Genomic DNA, 14,546 nt, shown 5'->3' with positions numbered 1-14,546 from the left:
AATGACACAAGTTTGTTGTATTTGATGAGTTTCATGTAAGCCACATGTTCAGTGTTTACAACAAAGTACCTGATTTAGTGCCCTTTGGCTCACTGTAGCCATCCGTATAATCCCTCACAGAGACCATTAACCTTTCTTGGCAGTAATTCTAGGTTCAGAGATTATTTGGATGTGAAACATTCACATGTTTCTACCATTTAGTTATGAATATACTGTACCTAGTCCACTGGACATAAATATTTATAAGAGGTGTAAAGTCAGTACTTCTCAGACTATTGGCTCATTTATTGTACAGCCTTCTAGGTTGCATGAAGCAGATATGAAACCTGATCATGTTGTGGCTTGATTTTTACTTTAATTTTTTACTAATTTTGAATTTTTAATATAATCCCATTTAATTAGTTTTTATTCATTTTGTTGCTTTCAACTTGCTATTATTACAGCCATCCTCTCTCCCAGACCAGCAAGATGGGTAAAAAGAGTCGAGTGAAGACCCAGAAATCAGGGACCGGGGCCACAGCTGCGGTTTCTCCGAAAGAGATGATGAATTTAATCTCTGAACTGCTGCAGAGTGAGTATAAAGCATTATGGCTGCATTCTTGTTCTGATATACTGTTGGATGAATTACTCTCATGAGGAGCAACACTGTGCATCACTGGTACACAAAAGGCTTTTGTAATTATGCCATAATCGCATCACATGATTGTTATAATTAGAGCCCGACCGATATATCGTTTTGCCGATATTATCGGCCGATATGAGCCTGTCGCCGATATATCGGTATCGGCGAATATGCCGCCGATATGACTTTTTAAAAAAAAATTTGTATACAGAACATGTAATGCAGATAAAATGCTTGAAATGGTGTAATTACTTAGTTTGTCCTGCAGAGCGCGCTCCATTGTTTGCTACTGACGACCTGGATGAAATGCTTTAAAGCTTAAGTCAAGGGAAAACCATTGAAACTTTGAACGGCCATATCTGCGTAATGGCGCGACAAATCCGCACCAAATTCGGGGGATCTCTTCAGCTCAAGGAACCCTCTCGAACACGAATCGAGTGTACATCTCGAGGCCCTCTTTCGAATGAGACCACCCCTGCGTGGATAGCCCCCGGGGTTTGGGAGTTACGGGTGGTTAAATTCGCGGTCTGGCGCCGACCGATCTAGCGATCCCGGGGGGCTACGGACACACGGAGGGCGGTGTTCGAGAGGGCTCCTTGAGCTGAAGGGATCCCCCAAATTTGTTGGAGATCCGCCGGCGCGTTCGCGAGATAGTGACACCAGTCAACACTTTCCCTTCAGTAAGGAGGTTTCTTGTTCAGGCAGCATTCACGCGTTGTCTTATTCGACCGTAAGTGCCCTGCGAAATTCCGCCATGATTCCAGTTCCAAGGGAACGTACATGTTACATTCAAAGGGCATTAAAGTGCGCGAGACGTGAATTTATATTGTATTTATTTACAGAGGTAGGGGAGAGCGGGGCACAAAGTAACACTTTTTTACGTTCTCACTTTGTGTAAATCCACATGGGGTTCAGAATATTTTTTTTTTTTTATCCACGGTAATTTTACACTTGTCTAGTACAAATATGGCGCTTTGTTTCATAATTACAGTGTATATGTTTTTCTTTATTTAACCTCAAAAAATGGAAGTGAAATGTGACAACATGCCCCGTAGGTGGAACACATTGTAACATCTGAACTTAAGCCAGAATTTAAATGTTACTATGGTAAAATATATATTAAAACCACGTGTGTTACAACTAACACCCCGTTACTTTGTGCATCGCGCTCATCGCAAGTTTGTTAAATTGTTAAATGCCCTTACATATCTGTCACCATTATATGTAATGATTATGTTTGATCACCACATTTGAGTGATCATTGCAAAAAATGTGTTTATGTATATATATTCTGTATGTATATTCTGTTTATGTATATACTGTATTCTATATATAGTACCAGTCTAATGTTTGGACACACGAATGGGAAAGTGACTGGTACTGTACTATAATATACACAAAGAATATCGGCCGATATATCGGTATCTGCCTTTTTTTACTCCCTGGTATCGGCCCCCCCCCAAAAAAAACATATCGGTTGGGCTCTACAAAGAATATCGGCCAATATATCGTTATCGGCCTCAAAAAACCCATATCGGTCGGGCTCTAATATAAACACAATTGCGAGTTATATAGTCAGAATTGCATGATATAAACACAATTGCGTATTGTAAAGTCAGAATTGCATGATATAAACACAATTGTGAGTTGTAAAGTCAGAATTGCGAGATATAGTTGCAATTACGTTTTTTATTTTTTATTCAGTGGCGGAAACGGGCTTCCATAGAGAAGCAAGAAATAATTTACTCAAAATGGCAGTGGAAATTACTCGGCCCATGTTTCGTAATGTTAAAACATTCTTGTGAGGGAAACAACATATTCGCGCTGATCTGTCTTATATAACACAGGGTTTCTGATGGTTTTATGAAGGTAAATGTTGGACTTTTTAATGACCAGATACAAAAAAATATTAAAGAATAAATTGAATAGAACACGTCAATAAATGTCTGTTAGCAATACTTTAAAACTTGAAAATATAACTTGGTTGCAACAGATCTCCATTGCTTATCCAAACCACTAGAATATAGAAATAACTTTTACATTACTTTCTGATAGCACTGCAAAAAAAAGGTATGTTGTTAATCAGTATATTTGACTTGTTTCCAGTGCAAATGCCCACAAACACTAGAAAAGCAAAATGACATGTTCAAAATGAAGTGAGTGGTTAAAAAAATAACAAAAATCTGTCAGTGGGTTAAAAAAAGATTTAATTCCCTATTGACACATTTGTTCTTGTTTTAAGCATAAACCTGCGTAATTTTGTTCAGATTTCATATAATCTGCATCTTAAGTAAATGCATCATGATTTAAGGATATTTGTATTGGGAAACTATAAAATACTAAGATTGTTTTGCAGTGCATGTGATATTTAATTCCATGACTTTTTAGGCCTTAATTTGTAGATGTTTAAATGTAGTCTGTATTACTTGTTGTGCCACTACTTTTGTAATTCAAATTCAATACAAATCTATTATAATTTAATATTTCCCTCTACCGCAGCTCAATTCTCATTGTTTTTTTTGTGACCGACCGGAAGCAATTAGATGTGATCAATCAGCTTTGAACGTTCTTATATTCTTTTAACTTGAAATAAACATGCGTTTCATTATTGTAACCTGAACTTTAACAGTCTTGCTTAAGCCTACCTCGTGAATGAAAGTTTTGTCGTCAGTGATCTGATGATGCTTGTGTAGAAATTTTGATTAAGCCTGTGTGTGTGTTCCTCAGCGAGCAGCTGATGCAGCTCTACTGTGCCAGACAGAGGAGGAGGCTGAACCGCGGCCTCAGGAGGAAGCAGCAGTCTCTCCTCAAGCGCCTCCGCAAGGCCAAGAAGGAGGCGCCTCCTATGGAGAAACCAGAGGTGGTGAAGACTCACTTGAGAGACATGGTCATCCTGCCGGAGATGGTTGGATCCATGGTCGGCGTGTACAACGGCAAGACCTTCAACCAGGTTGAAATCAAGGTAGGGATGAAGGATGCGGTTAAAATGCTCATGTGTCAGTGCTGCGTTTTGTGGCTTTGCTGTAAAATCAAAGACTCTGTGTCCCACTAAGCCTCTAAATACGGCTGATGTTTTATTAAGGAATGAATACGCAGTGATTTTTGATAGCTAATGGTTTGTATAATTTTGTCTCTTTTCAGCCTGAGATGATTGGTCATTACCTTGGAGAGTTCTCCATCACATACAAGCCCGTTAAACACGGTCGTCCAGGTATTGGAGCCACTCATTCTTCCCGCTTCATTCCTCTGAAGTAAAAAGCAATTGAGTATGTAAATAAAAGCCTCCAAAACAGCCTCTGACTTTGTCTTTCTTTATATCGGCTCGTCTTGCTTGCCAAAAAAACTGGTTCAGTTTGTGTGCCTCTAAATCCAGGCTACAGGTCATCTGTCAGATTTATGCAAGGTTTTTATGTAGGAACTCTATATCTATCTATATATATATAAGAAAGTTTAATTGCTCTGCATCATCGTTTTTGTCTTCAAGGGTGACTATTTGAAAATGAGACGCCAATTCAATGTTTAATTTTAGTTTTTTAATAATGATTGAATTTCTTAGTTTTGATGCTAAATTCCTATTTCGTTTTACCTGAAATGCCAGCTTTCACAGCATTCACATTCTGCAGGTATTGAAGTCTTAATTTATACTTTCACAAGTTATGTATGAAAGAGCTTAAAGTCTTAATATACATTGTTAAATGTTACATGCATAACAAAAAATGAATTTCTTATTTTGTTTTCAACAGAAATATCTAAACCTCAACTCTGAGAAATTGAACAATTAACCAAGTATGCTTAAAACATGTGGACTGAACTTTTTCCTTTGAAATTATTGATTTTTTTTTTTTTGCAGATCTGCTTGTTTTAATTATAGACTTAATTTTGATACATTTCTCATAAAGACACTTGCTTAAGTAAATAACTTGATTTAAGAAGTTTGCACTAGAAAACAAGGCAAAATGCTGATGAACTTCTTTTATAGTGATCAGAAGGTAACAGTAAAAGGTATTTTCATATTCTAGTTTAGAGCAGAGGCATTCAAACCATAAAAGTTTTGTGTGAAATGTATTGAAGATAAATTGGAAGTTTCATATTCAAACTTTGAAGTGTTGTTAGTACAAAACATTTCCGTTTGCAGAATATATTTATGGTGTTCCATTTTTTTTTTTTCCCACCACTTGGTCTTAAAAGGTTCTTAACCCGCAGAAACCCTGTCGATACAATAGATAGCCTATCAAAGTCAGCATCTTTGCTTCATATTAAAAGTATATGAACTGTTTAGTAGGTAATATATCAGAATGTGAGGCAGAAGCAGATCAAGCTTTTTATTTTAAACCACCTTTTTATCACTATTTCAATGATGGGGCTAGAGTACTTTCAACAAAAAGATTAAACTAATGTGAAGTAAAAAAAAACAAAACCGCTTTTCACATGGCCAGAACAATATTCTGCTGTCCACCACCACTGAATAACTCAGAAATTGACATCATCTGATGTCAAATAAAATAAATGCATACAATAGATCAGTCTATTTACAGTAAATGCTTCCAGTAACAGTATTGCACTGTTAAATCGCAGAATTTTGAATAATATTTCATCTTGAGGTTATCAATTTTGGGCTGACAATACAATTGCACTTTTTATACCATTTACATATCCCAGAGAGTGCAAATCATTTATTTGAATGGGCTGGCGTTATGTGTAGGTATATAAAAAACAACCTCTAGGGGTACTCATATAACTCGAAAGCAAGTAAAACCCATTCTGCTCGGGGACAAACATCCATCTGAGCTGTTCCTTTAATGTGTTTCCTGCAGTCGTACACCAACTAGTAAATATACAATGGCCGTACATTCAAACAGTTCCATTAAATTTGGCCCACATGCAAGAGCAGAGCAAATTGAAATAAAAAAAATAAAAAAAATCACAAAGTCTGCTGCCTCAGTTTTTATGATGGCAATTTGCATATACTCCAGAATGTTACGAAGAGTGATCAGATGAATTGCAATTAATTGCAAAGTCCCTCTTCGCCATGAAAATGAACTTAATCCGAAAAACATTTCCACTGTATTACAGCCTTGCCACAAAAGGACCAGCTGACATCATGTCAGTGATTCTGTCATTAACACAGGTGAGAGTGTTGATGAGGACAAGGCTAGAGATCACTTTGTCATGCTGATTGAGTTTGAATAACAGACTGGAAGCTTTAAAAGGAGGGTGGTGCTTGAAATCATTGTTCTTCCTCTGTTAACTATGGTTACCTGCAAGGAAACGTGCAGTTATCATTGCTTTGGACAAAAAGGGTTTCACAGGCAAGGATAATGCTGCTAGTAAGATTGCACCTAAATCAATAATTTATCGGATCATCAAGAACTTCAAGGGGAGAGGTTCAATTGCTGTGAAGAAGGCTTCAGGGCACCTGAAAGAAAGTCCAGCAAGCGCCAGGACCGTCTCCTAAAGTTGATTAAGCTGCGGGATCGGGGCACCACCAGTGCAGAGCTTGCTCAGGAATGGCAGCAGGCAGGTGTGAGAGCATCTGCACACATAGTGTGCAGCCATATCACCCTGCAGCCCAAGACTGGTTGCCCACTAAAGCTAAGCAGGGTTGAGCCTGGTCAGTACCTGGATGGGAGACCTCCTGGGAAAACTAGGTTGCTGTTGGAAGAGGTGTTTGTGAGGCCAGCAGGGGGTGCTCACCCTGTGGTCTGTGTGGGTCCTAACGCCCCAGTATAGTGATGGGGATACTATACTGTCAAAAAGCACCGTCCTTCAGATGAGATGTTAAACCGAGGTCCTGACTCTCTGTGGTCAATAAAAACCCCATGGCACTTCTTGTAAAGAGTAGGGGTGTAACCCCCGGTGTCCTGGCCAAATTGCCACCACTGGCCCTTGTCTATCATGGCCTCCTAATAATCCCCATCCACTTGATTGGCTCTATGACTCTCTCGCCTCTCCAGCTGTAGCTGGTGTGTGGTGAGCGCACTGGTGCCTTTGTCCAGTGGCTGCCATCGCATCATCCAGGTGGATGCTGCACACTGGTGGTGGGTGAGGAGAGACCCCCCCACATGATTGTAAAGTGCTTTGGGTGTACAATAAAGCACTATATAAATGCATCATTCATTCATTCACAGTGAGGCCAAGACTTTTGGAGGATGGCCTGGTATCAAGAAGGGCAGCAAAGAACCCACTCCTCTCCAGGAAAAACATCAGGGACAGACTGATATTCTCCAAAAGGTACAGGGATTGGACTGCTGAGGACTGGGGTAAAGTCATTTTCTCTGATTATTCCCCTTTCTGATTGTTTGGGGCATTCGGAATAAAGCTTGTCCGGAGAAGAAAAGGTGAGCGCTACCATCAGTCCTGTATCATGCCAACAGTAAAGCATCCTGAAACCATTCATGTGTGGGGTTGCTTCTCAGCCAAGGGAGTGGGCTCTCTCACAATTTTGCCTAAGAACACAGCCATGAGTAAAGAATGGTACAAAAACATCCTCCGAGAGCAACTTCTCCCAATCATCCAAGAACAGTTTGGTGATGAACAATGCCTTTTCCAGCATGCTGGAACACCTTGCCATAAGGCAAAATGGATAACTAAGGGTGCTTTCACACCTGGCTTGTTGTTTCGGAACCTGGCGCGTTTCCCCCCTTAGCTCGGTTCGTTTGGGCATATGTGAACACGGCAATTGCGCCCGGATCCGCGCCAAAACAATCGGTCCGAGATCGCCTGAACGAGGTGGTCTCGGCTCGATTAAAAACGAACTCTGGAGCAGTTCGGTTGTAGTGAGAAAGCAATCCGATCTAACGGACCAATGAACCAGGCTATATCACAATGTATAATGGGTAATTACGTAAGTTCCGTGAAAAGCATTAGTTTTGCTAATACTTCAAAATGAACCTGTGAATGTCTGTGGGTGAGCACGTCTTCGCCATTCAAAATAAAAAAAGCGCACTTTTTCATTTTATAATGCCGTCTTATTGCTCTTCTTCCTAGTAGGTGCATTTTTTAAGGTGGATGCTGCACACTGGTGGTGGGTGAGGAGAGACCCCCCCACATGATTGTAAAGTGCTTTGGGTGTACAATAAAGCACTATATAAATGCATCATTCATTCATTCATTCATTCACAGTGAGGCAAAGACTTTTGGAGGATGGCCTGGTATCAAGAAGGGCAGCAAAGAACCCACTCCTCTCCAGGAAAAACATCAGGGACAGACTGATATTCTCCAAAAGGTACAGGGATTGGACTGCTGAGGACTGGGGTAAAGTCATTTTCTCTGATTATTCCCCTTTCTGATTGTTTGGGGCATTCGGAATAAAGCTTGTCCGGAGAAGAAAAGGTGAGCGCTACCATCAGTCCTGTATCATGCCAACAGTAAAGCATCCTGAAACCATTCATGTGTGGGGTTGCTTCTCAGCCAAGGGAGTGGGCTCTCTCACAATTTTGCCTAAGAACACAGCCATGAGTAAAGAATGGTACAAAAACATCCTCCGAGAGCAACTTCTCCCAATCATCCAAGAACAGTTTGGTGATGAACAATGCCTTTTCCAGCATGCTGGAACACCTTGCCATAAGGCAAAATGGATAACTAAGGGTGCTTTCACACCTGGCTTGTTGTTTCGGAACCTGGCGCGTTTCCCCCCTTAGCTCGGTTCGTTTGGGCATATGTGAACACGGCAATTGCGCCCGGATCCGCGTCAAAACAATCGGTCCGAGATCGCCTGAACGAGGTGGTCTCGGCTCGATTAAAAACGAACTCTGGAGCAGTTCGGTTGTAGTGAGAAAGCAATCCGATCTAACGGACCAATGAACCAGGCTATATCACAATGTATAATGGGTAATTACGTAAGTTCCGTGAAAAGCATTAGTTTTGCTAATACTTCAAAATGAACCTGTGAATGTCTGTGGGTGAGCACGTCTTCGCCATTCAAAATAAAAAAAGCGCACTTTTTCATTTTATAATGCCGTCTTATTGCTCTTCTTCCTAGTAGGTGCATTTTTTAAAATGTTTTCCCGATGAATCCCGGACTCCTGCTCAAAATGATAAATTAATATAAGGACAGCTACAAAAAAAAAAGCTGCTGTCGTTCCATCCTGACGGATGACATGTGTGACAGCTAAGTGGAATCCCGGAAAATAAACCGTGGAACGTTGACCAATGTTTGGTCCGTTTAGAAATTTTGCCGTGTGATAGCGAACCGCACCAAGAATAAAAAGCAACATTGTAATAATTTTAATCCCTGTTTCGGAACAAAGCAATTGATCTACAGGTGTGAAAGCACCCTAAGTGGCTCGGGGAACAAAACATCTAAATTTTGGGTCCATGGCCAGGAAACTCCCCAGACCTTAATCTCATTGAGAACTTGTGGCCAATCCTCAAGAGGCGGGTGGACAAACAAAAACCCACAAATTCTAACAAACTCCAAGCATTGATTATGCAAGAATGGGCTGCCATCAGAATGAATCAGAATCAGAATGAGCTTTATTGCCAGGTATGTTTACACATACGAGGAATTTGTTTTCGTGACAGAAGCTTCCACAGTGTAACAGAATGACAGTGACAGAACAAAAAACAGAAAAAAAAATGTAAAAAAAAAATAGAACAAGTAAATAAGGAATAAAAATATATAAATCGACAATTGTATGTGCAGGTATATTACAATAGACAGTTTTGTATGTACAGGTACTGTACATTATGTGCAAATTTTAGGTGTAGATCAGTTAGGATGTGGCCCAGAAGTTGATTGACAGCATGCCAGGGTGAACTGCAGAAGTCTTGAAAAAGAAGGGTCAACACTGCAAATACGGAGTCTTTGCATAAACTTATTGCATTTGTCAATAAAAGCCTTTGACACTTATGAAATTCTTGTAATTATACTTCAGTATACTATAGTAACATCTGACAAAAAGATCTAAAAACAAATGGACAAATTTATATTTGTGTCATTCTCAAAACTTTTGGCCACGGCTGTAGTATACTATAGGATTTTGCTAAAACTATTTAATTAAATTAACAAGGTAGTTGCCAAACATAGACACTCACGTTCAAGCTGGCAAAGGGCAAGGCAATGACAAATGTGTCCTGTGGACCATTATTCTTACATGAGAAAGCTCCAGGTGAGACACGGGGACAGGAAATTAAGGACACACGTGGGCAAGCTGAAGACAGAGCAGAGACTGGGCTCGAGTGCTGTAGGACCTCCACCATTAATCATCACAACTTTATGAACTTGTTCTGGATACTCATGAGCCAAGAAGGTACAAAACGAGACACTGCAAGACAAGAAAGAAAATGCTAAAACAAGTAAGGAAATGTATCTGCATTTATCAGGCAAAGGCATACATTTTCTTACCCATAAGAGTGTCCTACTAAAATATTACGCTTCTTTGCATATCGCTTGAAGATGATCCTAACGTCCTCAGCCAAAGCGTAAAAGGTATAGGCAGCGGGAATCTGAGGAGCAGAACTTGCACCATGGCCAGCCAAGTCTGGGGCAATGACCTCGTAACCAAGTTGGGAGAAATAGTCCAGTTGGTTTCCCCAGATATCCAACGACCCCCCAACTCCATGAATGAAAAACAAGGCCACATCAGGGTGAGTACCTTTGCAGCATGTGATCTTCCGCTCACAGTCAATCACAATGGAGCGTTTGGGTTTGCGCCGTCTGCGCTGCACTTGCTGCGGTGCAGGTTTGGTATCTGTAGCCGGTCCTGCGGCCCCCGACCCCGGTGTGGGCTCAGCAGCCTGGCCTGCGGTGGGAGCCTCACAGTTGGACACATCCGTATCCACAGTGCTGTCTCCATTCTGATAGTGGACCAACTCTGGATGGGTGGCTTCATTGACGTTCTCGATCAGAAGCTGTCCATTTCGGTACATTGAGATTTTGCGCTTGCAGCTGACCGTACCCCCTTCCCCAGTACCTGGCTCCTCAACCACTGGTCTGTCTGGGATAATATGCTGAACTCTCAGAACCCTTCCTGGCTTTACCTCAACAAATTCAAAACCATCGGTGGGCTCGGAAGACTCAACAGGGACCACAACGTTAGTGGACTTCCCTGTAAAGCAACAGCATATTCCATCCACAAAGCTGGTGAGCATGGTGAACACCTGGGGAAATAAGAAGTGCATTTGGAAAAAAATAGAACAAGTAAATAAGGAATAAAAATATATAAATCGACAATTGTATGTGCAGGTATATTACAATAGACAGTTTTGTATGTACAGGTACTGTACATTATGTGCAAATTTTAGGTGTAGATCAGTTAGGATGTGGCCCAGAAGTTGATTGACAGCATGCCAGGGTGAACTGCAGAAGTCTTGAAAAAGAAGGGTCAACACTGCAAATACGGAGTCTTTGCATAAACTTATTGCATTTGTCAATAAAAGCCTTTGACACTTATGAAATTCTTGTAATTATACTTCAGTATACTATAGTAACATCTGACAAAAAGATCTAAAAACAAATGGACAAATTTATATTTGTGTCATTCTCAAAACTTTTGGCCACGGCTGTAGTATACTATAGGATTTTGCTAAAACTATTTAATTAAATTAACAAGGTAGTTGCCAAACATAGACACTCACGTTCAAGCTGGCAAAGGGCAAGGCAATGACAAATGTGTCCTGTGGACCATTATTCTTACATGAGAAAGCTCCAGGTGAGACACGGGGACAGGAAATTAAGGACACACGTGGGCAAGCTGAAGACAGAGCAGAGACTGGGCTCGAGTGCTGTAGGACCTCCACCATTAATCATCACAACTTTATGAACTTGTTCTGGATACTCATGAGCCAAGAAGGTACAAAACGAGACACTGCAAGACAAGAAAGAAAATGCTAAAACAAGTAAGGAAATGTATCTGCATTTATCAGGCAAAGGCATACATTTTCTTACCCATAAGAGTGTCCTACTAAAATATTACGCTTCTTTGCATATCGCTTGAAGATGATCCTAACGTCCTCAGCCAAAGCGTAAAAGGTATAGGCAGCGGGAATCTGAGGAGCAGAACTTGCACCATGGCCAGCCAAGTCTGGGGCAATGACCTCGTAACCAAGTTGGGAGAAATAGTCCAGTTGGTTTCCCCAGATATCCAACGACCCCCCAACTCCATGAATGAAAAACAAGGCCACATCAGGGTGAGTACCTTTGCAGCATGTGATCTTCCGCTCACAGTCAATCACAATGGAGCATTTGGGTTTGCGCCGTCTGCGCTGCACTTGCTGCAGATTCTGCTGAGGTGCAGGTTTGCTATCCATAGCCTGTCCTGCTGTCGCCGACCCCGGTGTGTGTTCAGAAGCCTGAGCTGCTGGGGGAGCCTCACAATTGGAAACATCCGTATCCACAGTGCTGTCTCCATTCTGATAGTGGACCAACTCTGGATGGGTGGCTTCATTGACGTTCTCGATCAGAAGCTGTCCATTTCGGTACATTGAGATTTTGCGCTTGCAGCTGACCGTACCCCCTTCCCCAGTACCTGGCTCCTCAACCACTGGTCTGTCTGGGATAATATGCTGAACTCTCAGAACCCTTCCTGGCTTTACCTCAACAAATTCAAAACCATCGGTGGGCTCGGAAGACTCAACAGGGACCACAACGTTAGTGGACTTCCCTGTAAAGCAACAGCATATTCCATCCACAAAGCTGGTGAGCATGGTGAACACCTGGGGAAATAAGAAGTGCATTTGGGTTCTCAAATATTCAGTGCTTTAGTACATAGGCTTTGGCAAATTTGAATTGCCACACATCAGTTTGGCAGATCAATTATCCACGTTTGAGTGCAAGCTACCCAGTTCCTCTTGTCAAAAAGTGCGCCAGAGCATGATTTTGCCGCCAACGTAGACTTAAGTCAGGGTAGTGACATATTTAATTTTTGACAGGAATGAAAACGAGACAAATGAGCGACAGAAATACAGTGCATTCAATGGATTGTAGTATTGTTTAACAAGTAAACGGAACGTCAACAAAAACTGCACAGAAGTTGTGAAAATTACGTGCATGCCATCGCAAAAACGGTAACTCTCGTTTTTATAAATGTTTAGTTCAATATGGTGTCTAACCTGACTAATGTCTCTTGATGTTAGAAGTTGCATGTTGGTTTATTTTTGCTCCAAATATAGTACTTTGCTGTCAGGCCTATTAGCCATTCTCGTAGGAGCACAGAATTATGGCACCTTCTAGCATGTCCATGAAATATATTCTATTTCAGGGTGTGAAATATTATTCCCTTCCCAAAACTCCAAAATATATCTTGTTAGGATCACTATCAGACAATATACTAACATCAATACCATAAATAGCATTGTTTATCATTAAATTATCTTAACATGCATGGCAAACTAATTGTGCCTCAATTTCCTTACAAGGATTTTGAAATAATATACATTAAAAGAAGCTTTAAAAAATGATAAAAAAAAAAAAAACATGACAACCAAACTAAGTGTAAGAAGCTTTTTTTCCCCCCTTCTCAATGTGCATTAGTGCACTGGTCTTCATAACAGGGGGTTGGATCTATTTTAAATTTGAGAAGTCACAATAATGACACTGGTTTTTATGATGCAATTAATCAAACGCTCGCTGTAGGATTCAAAATTAACATGGTGTTTACTTTGCAACATTCTATACTTATGCATTCAAGCAGATAATGGAAGAGGTTTTTTTCTTTTAACTATAGCTGCCAAGAAAAAATCTCATGTAAATAATTGAGTGAATATTTTTCAAAGCATTTTAAATTAGTTGGATCACAGCTTGCAACAGCCTTTCCTTTAGTTAAGGTTTTGGCCTTGTAGGCTGCCTCCAATTTTTGATGACAAATAAATACATTCCTTCACAACCTGTACAGTGCAATATCTTACCTGATTATCGATGTTCCCGATACATGAAAAAGCTGGATTGTTTACTCCAGTAGTTTCTCTTCCCAGTGTAATGAAATTGTTGGTTGGTAATCTGCTACTCTCAATCCAATAATCAAATCCAAACAGAATCTCTTTCCACGTAATTAAATTACTTTAAAGATCATTTAAAGACTTAATTTGATGTAAAACCTATAATAATAATTAAAAGAGCAACAACGACTGTTTTTTGCTTTCATTCGCTCCCTATCTTCCAAATCTACATGGCCACAGTAAGAAGTCCAGATTAAAGCGGATTACACCTGTTGAGCATATGCTGTTACAGCCTCACTGAAAACATGCACTGGCTAGCACCCACCATCTATTGTCTTGAATTTATGAATTACCTTGAAATCTACATTCAGTATGGCTCAACACAAAACATTTGTACTCTCCTTTTTATTGATTGTTTGAAGTTGACCTCGAACATAGAAATTGGGAAGGCTTCATAAGAACAAGAACTTACAAATGCAGGTGTAATTGCGGTAAGTAATGCTGTAACTCTTCTAACCAGATTTCGACTCAAGATGGGCTGCTCTCTGCACACTTCCCCCTCAAGAGTTTTTAAAAGCTTTCTTTACTCAAAACATTTTGCATGCATTGTTTTGTTAACAACCTCAATAGCTACAACACATTTCAATCTTTTCAACAAGAATAAACCAACAAACTTTGCCAGGAAATGGCTTGAAACAGCTGACTTAACCTTCCTCAGTTCCTTCAGCGCTCACGAATACTCATTTGCAGGTTACTCCACTTCCCAGGCAAGACCTATTTATCCCATCTTACTCTTCCTTTTGCTTCTCCACCTCCTTTCAATTCTTTCCTGGATGTGCAACATCTTCACAGACGGTAACTTTTTTTTTTTCACCTCTTCCTCAGAGAGTGGATCCTAGTGCGAGGTTGCCTTCACTAGCGATCCCCCCCCTATCCTTTGACACTACTTCTTCTCATCCCCTTTTCTTCCCTTGTGTGCCCCAAATTTCTCCTAACATTCCCCCCCGGCGCAGCCCTTACCCTGAGGCTGCCTCCGCCAAGGATCCCT

The 14,546-nt window shown here is 40.6% G+C and overlaps 3 protein-coding genes across 4 annotated transcripts in view; 1 reads left to right on the top strand and 2 right to left on the bottom strand.

The window, feature by feature from the left end:
• rps15 (ribosomal protein S15) overlaps nt 1–3,915 on the top strand; it is a 6,302-nt gene extending 2,387 nt beyond the window's left edge. The window contains exons 3-4 of the mRNA XM_016288120.1: nt 3,350–3,584; nt 3,764–3,915. Of these exons, the coding sequence (XP_016143606.1) occupies nt 3,350–3,584; nt 3,764–3,877 (349 nt within the window). The 3' untranslated portion in view covers nt 3,878–3,915. The remainder of the gene's footprint in view (nt 1–3,349; nt 3,585–3,763) is intronic.
• A 5,674-nt stretch (nt 3,916–9,589) lies between these two features.
• On the bottom strand, nt 9,590–10,737 carry LOC107597164 (protein ABHD8-like). Its single transcript, XM_016288115.1, has 2 exons — nt 9,969–10,737; nt 9,590–9,888 (listed from the first exon to the last, which is right to left on the bottom strand). Exons 1-2 carry the CDS (start codon nt 10,712–10,714, stop codon nt 9,714–9,716), a joined length of 921 nt encoding a protein of 306 aa, XP_016143601.1. The 5' UTR covers nt 10,715–10,737; the 3' UTR covers nt 9,590–9,713.
• A 394-nt stretch (nt 10,738–11,131) lies between these two features.
• LOC107597163 (protein ABHD8-like) lies at nt 11,132–14,203 on the bottom strand. 2 transcript variants are annotated; one of them, XM_016288114.1, is made up of 3 exons: nt 13,469–14,203; nt 11,511–12,277; nt 11,132–11,430 (listed from the first exon to the last, which is right to left on the bottom strand). In XM_016288114.1, exons 2-3 carry the CDS (start codon nt 12,266–12,268, stop codon nt 11,256–11,258), a joined length of 933 nt encoding a protein of 310 aa, XP_016143600.1. In that variant the 5' UTR covers nt 12,269–12,277; nt 13,469–14,203; the 3' UTR covers nt 11,132–11,255. The 2 variants fall into 2 exon arrangements, with proteins under 2 accessions (XP_016143600.1, XP_016143599.1); XM_016288113.1 differs by having other exon boundaries at nt 11,511–14,203.
• Between the last annotated feature and the right edge of the window lie 343 nt (nt 14,204–14,546).

The sequence above is a fragment of the Sinocyclocheilus grahami genome, unplaced genomic scaffold, assembly GCF_001515645.1.
Source record: "Sinocyclocheilus grahami isolate Dianchi unplaced genomic scaffold, SAMN03320097.WGS_v1.1 scaffold229.1, whole genome shotgun sequence".
In the NCBI taxonomy this organism is placed as follows: Eukaryota; Metazoa; Chordata; class Actinopteri; order Cypriniformes; family Cyprinidae; genus Sinocyclocheilus; species Sinocyclocheilus grahami.
This window is presented reverse-complemented; position numbering and strand designations above follow the sequence as displayed.

Excerpts from the sequence above, each read along its gene's own strand:
- LOC107597164 (XM_016288115.1), bottom strand. The coding sequence starts at position 10,714 with ATGCTCACCAGCTTTGTGGATGGAATATGCTGTTGCTTTACAGGGAAG. Across the intron at positions 9,889-9,968 it reads TTAGTAGGACACTCTTATGG|TGTCTCGTTTTGTACCTTCT; the intron begins GTAAGAAAATGT and ends CTTGTCTTGCAG.
- LOC107597163 (XM_016288113.1), bottom strand. The coding sequence starts at position 12,298 with ATGCACTTCTTATTTCCCCAGGTGTTCACCATGCTCACCAGCTTTGTG. Across the intron at positions 11,431-11,510 it reads TTAGTAGGACACTCTTATGG|TGTCTCGTTTTGTACCTTCT; the intron begins GTAAGAAAATGT and ends CTTGTCTTGCAG.